We start from the raw sequence: 16,134 nt of genomic DNA on the forward strand, positions 1-16,134 counted from the left end.
GCTTTCCTTTAAATTGCATGTTTAGCTTTTCCTTCCAACTGAACTTGGGATTAATGGAAACTCTAAAACTCTAGATATCATAAAGAGAGACCAAAACAAAGTCCTTTCTTTTTGCTAACATGTAACCTCACAGTAGTAGATTTAAGTTGGATATAAATAAACATTGTATATATTTCTCTTATGCTATATGAAAACTCAGAAAATATTTCCCTGACAGGATAGGGGAAATCTGATGTCTCAAATCAAAAGTTTCACTCATTAAAACAGATTAAAATAGCCCTACTTGTATTATATTCTACTTCAGTTATTTCCATATGGAAACAATAAAATCTAGTTTATCAGTTAGTCAATAAACCTGTTCAATGAATGCTAAAAAATCAAAATGTATCTAAAATTATAACAAATGGGAATGTATGCTATTTCAAAATAACATGCACCTCTAAAAATTCAGGCAATATTCAGAATACTTAAAATCACATCGCCTGAGTTGAGGTTTAGCTCCTATAGAATAAAGCTTTCTTATTCTTTTATACTCTTTCATGAAATAAAATTTTGATCTAAACTATTTGATTAGCATTATTTTCTTTTGCTATATGTACAGGATGCATTCCATTATCGGTCTATGCCTAGTTACCCAGAAATATTAATGGAATAATACTGTTTCAATTAGGCACAATTTTCTTCCACTTTAAAACCAGAATTTTCTAAGCCTAGTTCTATAACTAATCATATTTTAAATTATGGATTTAAAAAATGTAGTAGAGGCACATTTTTTAAACAAATACAGTATAAAATTTTGCTTTTCAAAGTCAGTGAAATTTTTGTTTTATGCTGTATGGCTATTTGCTTTACTTCCTTCTTCACAACAAAATTACAGCAACCTTCATTCTTTAGAATCAGAAATACACAGGCCTAAACTGTATTAAAACATAACATGGTATTTTCAGTTAAAAAAGACAGGTAATCTAGCACCAAAAGAATAATTTGTACTAAATTTTAACACTATTCATTAATAGTTCCATTTTCCTGAGTTTGCGTTTGTTTCTTGGCATTGGCTTAGGATATAAGCCATTTTTCAGAAGATATTCCTTGCTGAGACGAATTTGAGCACCATGCTGAAGCTGGAAAGAGCATAAAGCTTGAAGAGGACGAAGCAAAGTCTGTTAAAGAAAAAAAAAAGAAACTGAAAGTTTACCTGTGACAAGTCATGATACTCTACATTTTTCTTTCAAAAACAAAGGTAATATTGTCAATATTTCTATATAGGCAATAAAGTCTAAACCAAGTTTTACACTTTATTCAAACATGATAAAAATTGTTGCTATGGTACTAAGTGACTCTGTAACAAGCAGACAAAAGAAACCTTGATAAGTACAATGAATCAAAAGAAACCTAAGATAAATACAATGAATTAGTTAATTCAGTTTCAATAACAAAGAAATGCAAACTTACTGACAATGACAAACTAAGGGTGACAGTGCCAGGTTAGTGGTTTACTTCTCTCACACTAGTCCATGGACTGCATGCAAGTTAGAGACCTGGGCTTTATGCATATGAAATCATTCTAACTACACGTGTACCTGTCTAAGTTCAAACACCTAATGAGCCAAGCATGGAATAGAAACACATAAACTGGGTAGGCTTACAAGCTAACAGAGAAGATGGGGGTTGTAATACAACTATAGTACACACTCTATAAAGTTATTTAAATTTTAAAAAAAACTTAAAAGATACTACATCAGTTTAAATACATTTTGGGTCAGATTCTTTTCTTCGGCTTACTCCTGCTTTAAACCTTTCAATAGCAAATTTTTTTGACTGAATAGATCAGTAAAGGAACATAAAGAAAAACTCTTAAGAACAAGAATTTCACAATACCTATGTGAAAATTTATTTCTCCACATATACAACATAAGGGTAGAAAACGGTTTGAATTTACAACAAAATGTTACGAACTGTGGCAGTCACTAAAAGTCACTTTACCATATCCATTATGGTCATCCATATTTAAGGAACCCAAATTTTCGTAAGGTGGCAAAGTGTCTAGCTAGTAATTAACTAATGTCATAGACTACCCGTGGAGAGGTAATAAAAGTCCTGGGTGGGGCTTCCAGAGATACTCTTTAAAATAACAAGTTTAGCACACATGGCATTTTTGCCCTTTCTTTCTGCTTAAAACATGATTGCTAGAAAAAGGACAACCATCATGCAACCACTAGGCATAAATATGAAGATTAAAGTCAAATACATAAGATGATGGAGAGAAAGAAGAAATCTGGGTCTCCCGTGTCCTTTCCTAGGTACATTCCCAACCCAGAACCACTCATCTCAGAACATCTAATTTACAGGAGAAAAATAAACACCCACTGAATTTATTTTATTTATTTAATTTTTATTTTTTATTTATTCTTTTTAGATATACATGACACTAGAGTGTATTTTGACATACATATGTAGAGTGTAACTTATTCAAATTTGGATCCCATTCTTGTAGTTGTACATGAGATGCAGTTATACTGGTTGTGTATTCATATATGAACATAGGAAAACTATATCCAATTCATTCTACTATATTTCCTATTCCCACCATCCCTCTCTTCCCTTCATTCCCCTTCTTCTAATCCAAAAACTTCTATTTTTTCCTCCTTCCCCCACATATCAGAAACAACATTCAGCCTTTGATTTTTCTGGGATTGGTTTATTTCACTTAGCATGATAGTCTCCAGTTTCACCCATTTAATGGCAAATGCCAAAATGTCATTCTTCTTTATGGTTGAGTAATAATCCATTGTGTATCTAAACCACATTTTCTTTGTCCATTCATCTGTTGAAGGGCACCTGGGTTGGTTCCATAGCTTTGCTATTATGAATTGAGCTGCTATAAACATTGATATGCTTTCATCAACGTAGTATGCTGATTTTAAGTCCTCTGGGTATAAACTAAGGAGTGGTTTCTGAGGAATCTCCATACTGCTTTTCAGAATGGGTCCACCACTTTGAAACCCCACCAGCAACAAGAGTGAACCTTTTTCCCCACGTCCTTGCCAACATTTATTGTTACTTGTATTCTTGAAAACTGCCATTCTGACTGGAGTGAGATAAAACCTCAGAGTAGTTTTAATTTGAATTTCTCTAATTGCTAGAGATGTTGAACATTTTTTTCATATATTTGTTTTTTTTTTTTTTGATCAAGTGTATTCTTTTTTAAAATTTTTTTTTATTATTTAAACAAATGGGATACATGTTGTTTCTCTATTTGTACATGGTGTCAAGGCATACCATTTGTTTAATCATGAATTTACATAGGGCAATGCTGTTTGATTTACTTTCCCTTCCCCCCCACCCCTCCCACCCCTCTTTTCCCTCTATACAGTCCTTCCTTCCTCCATTCTTACCACCCTCCTTATCCCTAACCCTAAACCTAACCATAACCCTAATTCTAACTCCTCCTACCCCCCTTATATGTTCTCATCCGCTTATCAGCAAGATCATATCGTCCTTTAGATATTGAGATTGGCTTATCTCACTTAGCATGATATTCTCCAATTTCATCCATTTGCCTGCAAATGTCATAATTTTATCATTCTTCATGGCAGAGTAATATTCCATTGTATATATATATCACAGTTTCTTTATCCATTCATCAACTGAAGGGCATCTAGGTTAGTTCCACAATCTGGCTATGGTGAATTGAGCAGCTATGAACATTGATGTGGCTGTATCTCTGTACTATGCTGATTTTAAGTCTTTTGGGTATAGGCCAAGGAGTGGGATAGCTGGGTCAAATGGTGGTTCCATTCCAAGCTTTCTGACGAATCTCCATACTGCTTTCCAGAGTGGCTACACTAATTTGCAGCCCCACCAGCAATGTATGAGTGTACCTTTTTCCCCACATCCTCCCCAACACCTATTGTTGCTTGTGTTCTTGATAATCGCCATTCTAATTGGAGTGAGATGGAATCTTAGGGTAGTTTTGATTTGCATTTCTCTTATTACTAGAGATGTTGAACATTTTTTCATATATCTGTTGATTGCTTGTACATCTTCTTCTGAAGTGTCTGTTCATTTCCTTAGCCCATTTGTTGTTTGGATTATTTGTATTCTTGGTGTAGAGTTTTTTTGGGTTCTTTATAGATTCTGGATATTAGCACTCTATCTGAAGTATGAGTGGCAAAGATATTCTCCCACCTGTAGGCTCTCTCTTCACATTACTGATAGTTTCCTTTGCTGAGAGAAAGCTATTTAGTTTGAATCTATCCCAGTTGTTGATTCTTGCTTTTATTTCTTGTGCTATGGGAGTCCTGTTAAGGAAGTCTGGTCCTAAGCCAACAAGTTGAAGGTTTGGACCTACTTTTTCTTCTATAAGATGCAGGGTCTCTGGTCTGATTCCAAGGTCCATGATCCATTGTGAGTTGAGTTTTGTGCAGGGTGAGAGATAGGGGTTTAATTTGATTCTGTTGCATATGGATTTCCAGTTTTCCCAGCACCATTTGTTGAAGAGGCTACCTTTTCTCCATTGCATATTTTTGGCACCTTTGTCTAGTATTAGAAAATTGTATTTATTTGGGTTTGTGTCCATGTCCTCTATTCTGTACCATTAATCTACCTGTCTATGTTGGTACCAATACCATGCTGTTTTTGTTACAATTGTTTTGTAATAGAGTTGAAGATCTGGTATTGCGATACCCCCTGATTTGCTCTTTCTACTGAGGATTGCTTTAGCTATTCTGGGTTTCTTATTCTTCCAGATGAATTTCATAATTGCTTGCTCTATTTCTGTAAGGTACATCATTGGGATTTTAATTGGAATTGCACTGAATCTGTATAGCAATTTAGGTAGTATGGCCATTTTGACAATATTAATTCTGCCTATCCAAGAACACGGAGATCTTTCCATCTTGTAAGGTTTACTTTAATTTCTTTCTTTAGTGTTCTGTAGTTCTCATTGTAGAGGTCTTTCACCTCTTTTGTGAGATTGATTCCCAAGTATTTTATTTTTTTCAATGCTATTGTGAATGGGGTAGTTTTCATAATTTCTTTCTGAAGATTCATCACTTATGTATAAAAATGCATTGGATTTATGAGCATTGATCTTGTATCCTGCTACTTTACTGAATTCACTTATGAGTTCTAAGAGTTTTGTGGTGGAATTTCCAGGTTCCTCTAAATATAAAATCATGCCATCAGCGAACAGGGATAGTTTGAGTTCTTCTTTTCCAATTCGTATCCCTTTAATTTCTTTGGTTTGTCTAATTGCTCTGGCTAGAGTCTCAAGAACGATATTGAATAGAAGTGGGGAAAGAGGGCATCCCTGCCTTGTTCTAGTTTTTAGGGGGAATGCTTTCAGTTTTTCACCATTTAGAATGATGTTGGCCATGGGCTTAGCGTTGATTGCCTTTACAATATTAAGGAATGTTCCCACTACCCAGATTTTCTGTAGTGTTTTGAGTGTGAAGGGATGCTGTATTTTATCAAATGCTTTTTCTGCATCTATTGAAATAATCATGTGATTCTTAACTTTTAGTCTGTTGATATGGTGAATGACATTTATTGATTTCCTGATGTTGAACCAACCTTGCATCCCTGGGATGAAACCCACTTGATCATGGTGCACTATCTTTTTAATATGTTTTTGTATGCGATTTGCTAAAATTTTGTTGAGAATTTTTGCATCGATGTTCATTAAGGATATTGGTCTGAAATTTCCTTTCCTTGATGTGTCTCTGTCTGGTTTAGGTAACAGGGTGATATTGGCTTCATAGAATGAGTTTGGGAGGGTTCCCTCCTCTTCTATTTCATGGAATACTTTGAGGAGTATTGGAATGAGCTCTTCTTTAAAGGTTTTGTAGAACTCGGCTGAGAACACATCTGGTCCCGGACTTTTCTTTGTTGGTAGGCTTTTGATGACTTCTTCTATTTCAGTACTTGAAATTGGTCTATTTAAATTGTTTATGTCCTCCTCCTTCAGTTTAGGCAATTCATATGTCTCTAGTAACCTGCTGATGTCTTCGAAATTTTCTATTTTGTTGGAGTATAGATTTTCAAAATAGCTTCTAATTATGTTTTGTATTTCAATCCTGTCTGTTGTGATATTTCCTTATTCATTCCGAATTTTAGTGATTTGGGTTTTCTCTCGTCTTCTCTTTGTTAGTGTGGCTAAAGGTTTATCAATTTTATTTTTTCGAAGAACCAACTATTTATTTTGTCAATTTTTTGTATTGTTTCTTTTGTTTCAATTTCGGTGATTTCAGCTCTGATTTTAACTATTTCCTGTCTTCTACTACTTTTGGTGCTGTTCTATTCTTCTTTCTCTAAGGCTTTGAGCTGTAGTGTTAGGTCGTTTATTTGTTGAGTTTTACTTCTTTTATTAAATGCGCTCCATGAAATAAATTTCCCTCTATGAACTGCTTTCATAGTGTCCCAGAGATTTTGATATGTTTCTTTGTTCTCATTTACCTCTAAGAATTTTTTAATTTCCTTCCTAATATCTTCTGTTATCCATTCATCATATAATAGCATATTGTTTAATCTCCAGATGTTGGAATAGTTTCTGTGTTTTACTCTTTCATTTATTTCTAACTTCAATCCATTATGATCTGATAGAATACATGGTAGTGTCTTTATCTTCTTGTATTTGCTAACATTAGCTTTGTGGCATAATATATGGTCTATTTTAGAGAAGGATCCATGTGCTGCTGGGAAGAAAGTGTATTCGCTCTTGGTTGGATGGTATATTCTATAGATGTCCATTAAGTCTAAATTATTGATTGTGTTATTGAGATCTATGGTTTCTTTGTTCAATTTTTGTCTGGAAGATCTGTCCAGTGGTGAGAGAGGCCTGTTAAAATCACCTACTATTATTGTGTTATGGTCTATTTGGTTTCTGAAATTGAGAAGGATTTGTTTGATGTACATGGATAAGCCACTGTTTGGGGCATAGATGTTTATGATTGTTATATCTTGCTGATTTATGCTTCCCTTAAGCAGTATGAAATGACCTTCTTTATCCCTTCTGACTAACTTTGGCTTGAAGTCCACATTATCTGAAATGAGGATGGATACTCCAGCTTTTTTGCTGAGGCCATGGGCATGGTATGTTTTTCCCCATCCTTTCACCTTTAGTCTATGGGTATCTCTTTCTATGAGTGAGTCTCTTGTAGGCAAGATATTGTTGGATCTTTCTTTTTAATCCAATCTGCCAGTCTATGTCTTTTGATTGATGAATTCAGGCCATTAACATTCAGGGTTATTTTTGAGTAATGATTTGGTTTCCCGGTCATTTGGTTCATTTTTTAACCTCATGGACTATTTTGCTGAGAATGTTCTGTAATGCTGGCTTTCTTTTTGTAAATTCTTTTAGCTTTTGTTTATCATGGAAGGATTTTATTTCATCGACAAATTTGAAGGTAAGTTTTGCTGGGTATAAGATTCTTGGTTGGCATCCATTTTCTTTCAGGGCTTGTTGTTACAGGTCCTTCTAGCTTTTAGGGTCTGGATTGAAAAATCTGCTGACATCCGTATTGGTTTCCCCCTGAATATAATTTGGTTCTTTTCTCTCACAGACTTTAAAATTCTGTCTTTATTTTGTATGTTAGGTATTTTCATTATAATGTGCCTTGGTGTGGGTCTGTTGTAATTTTGTGTATTTGGAGTCCTATAAGCCTCTTGCACTTGATTTTCCACTTCATTCTTCAGATTTGGGAAATTTTCTGATATTATTTCATTGAATAAATTGTTCATTCCTTTGGCTTGTTTCTCTAGGCCTTCCTCAATCCCAATAATTCTTAAATTTGGCCTTTTCATGATATCCCATAGTTCTTGTCGATTCTGTTCATGATTTCTTACCATCTTCTCTGTTTGTTCAACTTTGCTTTCAAGGTTAAATATTTTGTCTTCAATGTCTGAGGTTCTGTCTTCCAGGTGTTCTATCCTATTGGATATGCTTTCTATGGAGTTCTTAATTTGGTTTATTGTTTCCTTCATGTCAAGGATTTCTGTTTGGTTTTTTTTCAATATCTCTAACTCTTTATTGAAATGATTTTTTGCTTCCTGTATTTGGTCTTTTAATTGTCGATTGGTGCGATCATTCAATGCCTGCATTTGCTCTTTCATCTCATCATTCAATGCGTGCATTTGCTCTTTCATCTCATCGTTTGCTTCTCTGATCATTTTAATTATGTACATTCTGAACTCCTTTTCTGTCATTTCTTCTGCCATGCTGTCATTGGGTTTTATTGATGTAATATCTAGATTTGTTTGCAGCATTTTCTTTCCTTGTTTTCTCATATTGTTCAGGTATCAGTGGACCGCTGAGATATTGCAGATTTCCTCTATTGACTTACAATGTCCCTGAAGATTTCTATATATATTCCCCCTTAGCCTTCAGTAGGCTGAAGTCTTGGAGGAAGTTGATAATGCGGTGCTCCACAAGGAAGCTGCCTCTCTAGGAGTGGTGGCCTTCAGGTGGGGTATATTCCCTGCTAGTGGGCAGAGGTGCCTCCACTTGTTGACCAATGGTCATCCAAAGGGGAACTAGGCTGCGGGCTGAGGCAAGGCCTGTTTGGGCCTGAGTCTCTAGTTTTACCGTCCTTGTGGGAAAACCTCACCCAGCACTGAAGACTCACCCGGTGGGGAGGTCTCGCTGGTCAGTTCCCTCCTAGAGGTTCCCCTCAATTTACAGCTACCGCCTGGGCTGGGCTGCCTTCCTCTCCAATGTTCCCAGGGGCCCGGCCCTACCTCCTGGGCCTGGGAGCCTCACCCTTCGCAGATGAATCTCCTTAGGCTGCCCCTCCTCAGAGAATCTGCCCGCAGGCCTGGAACCTTCGCTCCGCCCCTAAGCCTGTCTCTGTGTGGCTCTTCCACCCAGAAGCCTCCTAGATCCTGGGACCCTGCTCTGCACCTAATCGCCTGGCTATGTGGCCCCTCCTCTGAGCAGCCACCTGGGGCCCCGTACAATCGCTCTGAGTCCCAGAGACCCACCACACGCCTCTTCCTCCAGACAGCCGCCCAGTATGCCGGTGCGGTCACTAGGAGTCCAAGCAACTCACTGCGTGCCTCCTCCTCCCACCAACCACCCATAGCCCTGGGCAATCAATCACTCCGAGTCGAAGTGACCCTCCCCGTTCCTCCTCCTTCTCCAGATAACCTCCCGGGTGTTCAGGAGCAATCACTCTGAGTGGCTCTGAATCCACGTGACCCGCTGCACAGGTCCTCTGGGCAACTGCCCGGAGCTCTGGTGTGGCCACTCAAGACCAAGCGACCCACCACGCTTCTCCTCCAGGCAGCCCCCCTGTGTTCAGGAGCTGTCACTTTAAGACCAAACAACTCACCACTCGCCTTCTCCTCTGAGCAGCCGCCTGGAGCGCTAATGCAGTCACTGCGAGTCCAAAGGACCCACCGCGCTCCTCCTCCTCCTTCTCCTACTCCTCCGGGCAGGCCCCGGTGTTCAGAAGTGGTCTGAGTCCAAATAGCTCGCCACGCAGCCCCTCCTCTGGCAACCGCCTGTAGCTCTGGTATAGCCACTCTGAATCCAAGCGGCCGTGCTCCTCCTCTTCATCCTCAGGGCCGGCCCCGGGGTTCAGAAGCGTCGCTCTAAGTCCAAATAGCTCGCCACGCAGCCCCTCCTCTGGCAACCGCCTGTAGCTCTGGTGCAGTCACTCCGAATCCAAGCAGCCACGCTCCTCCTCCTCCTCCTCCTCAGGGCAGGCCCCGGTGTTCTGAGTCCACACAGCTCTCCTCACCACTCCTCCCCTGGGCAGCTGCTGGAGCCCCAGTGGTTGCTCTGAGTCCCAGCGCTGTGCTGAGCGGTCTCCTCTCCGATGCTCCCAGTTGTCCGAGTTCACTGCTCCAGCGTGGGGAGGGGCGTCTCGCCGGCAGCTCTACTTCACAAAGTTCCCTGCGTTCCGGGACTACCGTCCCATCCGGGACGCCTCCCCAATGGGAGACACTCACCCGGCTGCTTTGAGTTGGTCCCAAGTGTCTCAATACCTCCTCTTTTGAATCCTGAGTCCTGGAGCAACATGAAATGCAGCCACCCTCTAGGCCGCCATCTTGAAAAACCCCTGTTGATCAATTCTATATCATCTTCTGTGAAGTGTCTGCTCAGTTCCTTAGCCCATTTATCGATTGGGTTATTTGTATTTTTGGTGTTAAGTTTTTTGAGTTCTTTATAAATCCTAGAGATTAGTGCTCTTAGGTGGGTGTGGTAAAGATTTTCTCCCACTTTGTAGGCTCTTTCTGCACATTATTGTTTCCTTTGCTAAGAAGAAGTTTTTTAGTTTGAGTCTGTCCCATTTATTGATCCTTGATTTTAATTCTTGCATTTTAACAATCTTGTGAAGGAAGTCGGGTCCTAAGATAAAGATTTGGGTCGATTTTTTCTTTTATTTGCTGCAGGGTCTCTGGTCTAATTCCTAGGTCCCTGATCCATTTTGAGTTGAGTTTTGTGCAGGGTGAGAGATAGGGGTTTAATTTCATTCTGTTGCATATGGATTTCCAGTTTTCCCAGCACCATTTGTTGAACAGGCTGTCTTTTCTCCACTGTATGTTTTTGGCTCCTTTGTCTAGTATGATTTAACCATATTTATGTGGGTTTGTCTCTATGTCTTCTATTCTTTACTATTGGTCTAAATGTCTATTTTGGTGCCAATTCCATGCTGTTTTTATTACTATTGCTCTGTGGTATAGTTTAAGGTCTGGTATTGTGATGCTTCCTGCTTCACTCTTCTTGCTAAGGATTGCTTTGGCTATTCTGGGTCTCTTATTTTTCCAAATGAACTTCATAATTGCTTTATGTAGTTCCATAAAGAATGTCATTGGAATTTTAATAGGAATGGCATTGAACCTGTATAGCACTTTTGGTAGTATGGCCATTTTGACAATATTAATTCTGCTATCCAAGAATATGGGAGATCTTTCCATCTTCTAAGGTCCTCTTCAAATTTTTTCTTTAGTGTTCTATAGTTTTCATTGTAGAGGTCTTTCACTGCTTTTGTTAGATTGATTCCCAAGTATTTTTCTTTTCTTTTTTTTTTTTTTTTTTTTTTTGAGGCTACTGTGAATGGTTAGTTTTCCTAACTTCTCTTTTAGAGGATTCATCACTAATGAATAAAAATGCATTGTATTTATGGGTGTCGATTTCATATTCCGCTACATTGCTGAATTCATTTATGAGTTCTAGGAGTTTCTAGTGGAAAATTTGAGGTCTTCTAAATAGAATCATGTCATCAGCAAATAGTGATAGTTTGATTTCTTCTTTCCTATTTGAATACCTTTGATTTCTTTGGTCTGTCTAATTGCTCTAGCTAGAGTTTCAAGAACTATGGTGAATGAAAGTGGTGAAAGAGGAATTCTCTGTCTTGTTCCAGTTTTTGGAGGGAATGTTTTCAATTTTCCTCCATTTAGATATGCTTACATAGACAGCTCTTATAATATTGAGATATGTTCCTACTATTCCTAGTTTATCTAGTGTTTTGAATATGAAGGGGTGCTGTATTTTGTCAAAGACTTTTTCTGCATGTGAGATAATCATGTGATTCTTGTCCCTAAGTCTACTGATATGATGAATTACATTTATTGATTTAAGCATGTCAAACCAACCATGTATCCCTGGAATGAACCCCACTTGATCATGGTGCACTATGTTTTTAATATGTTTTTGTATGCAATTTTCCAGAATTTCTTTGAGAATTTTTGCATCTCTGTTCATCAGGGATATTGATCTGAAGTTTCCTTTCCTTGATGTGTTTTTCTCTGGTTTTGGTATCAGGGTGATACTAGTTTCATAGAATGAGTTGGGAAGGGTTCCCTCCTTTTCTATTTCATGGAATATTTTGAGGAAGATTGGAGTTAGTTCTTCTTTGAGGATCCTGTAGTACTCGGATGAAAATCTGTCGGGACCTAGGCTCTTCTTGATTGTAGGCTTGATGGCATCTTCAATTTCATTCTTGAAATTGATCTGTTTAAATTTTCTATGTCCTCCTGATTCAGTTTGGGTAGGTTATATGTCTCTAGAAATTTGTTGTCTTACAAGATTTTCTATCCTATTTGGGTATAAATTTTCAAAATAGTTTGAGATTATCATCTGTATTTCAGTAGTGTCCACTGTGCTATTTCCTTTTTCATCACCAATTTTTGTAATTTGAGTTTTCTCTCTTACTCTTCATTATTGTAGCTAGGGGTTAATCAATTTTATTTATTCATCAAAGAACCAATTTTTTGTTTCTTTGACTTTTTGAATTTTTTGTTTCAATTTCATCCATTTAGGCTCCGATTTTAATTATTTCCTGTCTTCTACTGCTTCTGGTGCTTATTTGTTCTTCTTTTTCTAGGCTTTGAGATATAATGTTTGGTTATTTATTTGGTGACTTTCTATTTTTTTAATGAATGAACTCAGTGCAATGAACTTTCAGAACTGTCTTCATAGTGTGGCAGAGATTTTCATAAGTTGTGTTGCTATTATCATTACCTCTGAGTATTTTTTAAATTCATTCATGATTTCTTCTGCTATCCATTGGTCATTCAATAGAGTATTATTTAGTCTCCAGGTGTTAGAATAGCTTCTGTTTTTTTTAATTTTGTTGTTGATTTCTAATTTCATTCCATTATGATCTGATAAAATGCAAGGTATTATCTTTATTTTTTGGTATTTGCTAGGAGTTGCTTGTGGCCTAAGGTACAGTCTACTTTACAGAAGAATCTGTGTGCTGCTGAGAAGAAAGTGTATTCAGTCACTGATGGATGAAATATTATATATATGTCTGTTAAATTATTGATTGTATTTTTCAGTTCTATAGTTTCTTTCTTTAGTTTTTGTTTGGAGTGTCTATTCAGTGACGAGAAAGGTGCATTAAAGTCACCTAGTATTATTGTGTTGTGGTTTATTTGATTCTTCAAATTGAGAAAGCTGTGTTTGATATATGTAGACTCCATTGTTTAGGGCATAAATATTTACAATTGTTATGTCTTGTTAATGTATAATTCCCTTAAGTAGTATGAAACACTATTGAATTTAAATGCTGCTTAAATGCAGTCAAACATAATTCTTAATCAATATACACCAATGGAAAAAAGGATGAATATTTTGCTTTACAAAATATAATTGTTGAAAGTCCCTCAGGTATATTCTCATAATTTTTCAAAACAAAACAGGAGGTAAAATGGGGAAATAAGTATATATTACTTTACAGAGGGGACACAGTGAACAACCAAATTGTAAAATATCATACGATATCTAGGAAACATAACTGGGACTATATACAGATTGAAACAACTAAAGCGTCTATTGATATTTTAAGACATTTATTACATTCTTCATGTATAGGAGAATACTAATGTTCTTTTAGTCAAGAACCTGGAGTTTTTCTATCTTAAAGATAAGATTCTGGGCTGGGGATATGGCTCAGTTGGTAGAGTGCTTGCCTTATATGTATAGCACCCTGGGTTTTAATCCCCAGTACCACCAAGAAAAAAAAAGAAAGATAAGGTTCTATCAATTTACTGAGGTAATTAAGGGAATGAATATTGGAGATAGATCTATAAGCGGTCCACCTCCTTCTAGGTGATAGTCACTTGGGTTACAGTGATATATTCCAGTGTTCCTTACTGGTAAATGATCAGGTTACATTATCACCCTTTGAAGTTAGGCATGGCCTAATGAAATGTGAACTAAAGTAATGTGTGTCACCTCTGGGCAGAAGTGTTAACAAAGTGGTATAGGATTTACCACCTTACTTGCCTCTTCCTTGATGAAAGTGGAATGATATATCTAGATATTTTCTCTACCAATTCAGGTTCCCAACTGACTTCAATGAGCAAAGGTCCTCCGGGCAATACCACTGGACAGCATCAAAGAGCCTGTTGTCAAGTGATGCCATTTTAAGTTCTTACAGTCTAACCTGGACTCCCTTGAACAATTGCTCTCACTTACCAGGTATGTATTTTAAGTTACATAACCTCTCTTTGCCCCATTTTTTATCTCTAAAATAAAAAAAAATAATATCCATCCCACAAACCTTTTATCATAGTACTAAGATGATGCAATAAAAGTATTGAACATACTACTTGATAATAAATGATAATGTTTCCATATAAATAAAGATCATCATATCTGAGGCAATATGAAAGTCTGAGAGACTGACTGATTTAGGGAAACAAAGAAAATCCTCCACTTAAAAGTAAGTTAATTTCTAAATGTGTATTTGAAGAAACCAGTGCTTTTCTTTTGCCTGTATGTGCAGAGACTCTTTTTAAGGGACCATTACCACCAGCCTTAAAACTTTTTCACATTTATGTTTTCTTTTAATTTTTTTTAAAGCCCAAGTCATGCTACTTTTGGGAGCTATGTTTTCAAGTCATGCCACTTCCAGGCACTTGAAAAATGCTCTGGAATAAAGGAAGAGAATGAATGAAAAGACTGACAGAGCTATCCATTCTGAGTTCTTTATTTTGAGGGATCCTATTTCTGCAGAATTAAGCCATGAAAATTTACCACTCTTTTGTATCATCTTAAGGTTTTATTAGAATGTCCCTAATTAAAAGTTATTGAGCAAAAATGTATTTCATAGCTTTCCTCTCCAGGAAAGGAGAATACCTGTGTTCAGCACATAGTATAACTTTGTCTATACCTATGTTCAAAACAGACATGCTAATTTTTTACTGAAATTTATTTGAGGAGCTAGACTTAGAGTTCCCCCACATAATAAAGTGAGTTTTACTATAAATTGGGGGTTAATTTTTGACATCTGTAATAATGAGCAACTTGAAATCTTTCACACATCTCTTCTGCCCATACTGCCACCAACCATCTTATCAACCCATACAAAATCACAGGATATTGTCAAACCTTTTCTACTCCTAGTCATATAGTATGGTTACTCTTTGAGACCAAAGTAAGCAAAACAAGAGCTCCAGAACCTTGTTATTACTTTAGGATTTTATGTTAAATTTAATCACAGGACAGCAACACAAGATGAAGAGATCAAAGAATTTATCAACATTCCATGTCTTGAACTTTGCTTGTTCTTAGACATTATATTCAGAACATAAGGTATTTTCCAAGTGTCAAGTTGCATGATAAAGATTCTTTTTTTTGTTTGTTTTTTTTTTGCTTTTAAGATACCATATCACAAAGCACTAACTTAGCAAGAATCAATGTCAGCTTTTACCTTATGTCATCAATGAATGCTTTTCATTGAACAGTAAAAGTAGTAAAAGGTTGAAAATAATGATATGCTGATGAAGAAGAAACCCTAAAACAATATTAAGAAAGTTGTTCTAAATATATAGGGTTATATCAATTTTTGATAAAAGTTCCTTCTCAATTTTGAAACGACTCATTGTTGATCAGAATCAAGAATATTTGTAAAATAGAATGTGAAACATTCTTGGCTACTGGTTTTGTTGTTATAATGATAGACTAATTAATGCCAGATATTATACCTATAAAACTGGGAAGTAGGGTAGCAGCAGCAGCATTAGTAGCAATAATACAACCCTTATCCCTAATCCTAACCCAGGTTTAACTATACCTGCTATTACTATAAATACCATCATTACCAACAGAGAAGTTTCCATTTAGGATTGCAGTAAAGATCTAATTGTAACTGTGGAAAAAAGAGAAGACAGCTCATAGAAGACTTTTTCTAGACTCAAAAGAAGGAGAGAGAAAAATCAAGATTTAAGTCTATCTTCAAAGAATATTTTATTTTTCTAAAGATATGGACTTTTAACAAGACCTTGGTTTGATATCTGAGCCTAGAATATTACATTGACAAAAAGGGAAATACAGATATTACACAGAAAGCAACTTTAAAAAGCAGTCCTAGGTTGTGTCTTTCTGTTAAGATTCTAAAAAAGTGTGTGTTGGTTTTGTTGTTGTCTGGTTTGGTTTCTGTTTTTTTCTCAAGGATACAAAGTTTGAAAAGGTGATTTTGAATTAAAAAATAGAAAAACAAGTGCAGAATATAAAGTGCTGTGTTGATAATGGCTGGGTTCATGGAAGTAGGCAATAAAGTTAAAGAAAAGGGAAAAAAGTTTGAGAACACTCCTTAGTCAGTGTTCTTGGTGACTATTTTTCTCAAAGGAAAGTAAAATTGCCTAGACCCCAAACAAAGACTACTTACACATATATACACC

General features: G+C 36.7%; 1 protein-coding gene across 1 annotated transcript in view; it reads right to left on the reverse strand.

The window, feature by feature from the left end:
* Nucleotides 1–289: 289 nt before the first annotated feature.
* Nucleotides 290–16,134, reverse strand: part of DTWD2 (DTW domain containing 2) — a 163,070-nt gene continuing 147,225 nt past the window's right edge. Inside the window, exon 6 of the mRNA XM_079145680.1 lies at nucleotides 290–1,160. Coding sequence (XP_079001806.1) covers nucleotides 990–1,160 — 171 coding nt within the window. The 3' untranslated portion in view covers nucleotides 290–989. The remainder of the gene's footprint in view (nucleotides 1,161–16,134) is intronic.

The sequence above is a fragment of the Sciurus vulgaris genome, assembly GCF_902686455.1.
Source record: "Sciurus vulgaris genome assembly, chromosome: 6".
Classification (NCBI taxonomy): Eukaryota; Metazoa; Chordata; class Mammalia; order Rodentia; family Sciuridae; genus Sciurus; species Sciurus vulgaris.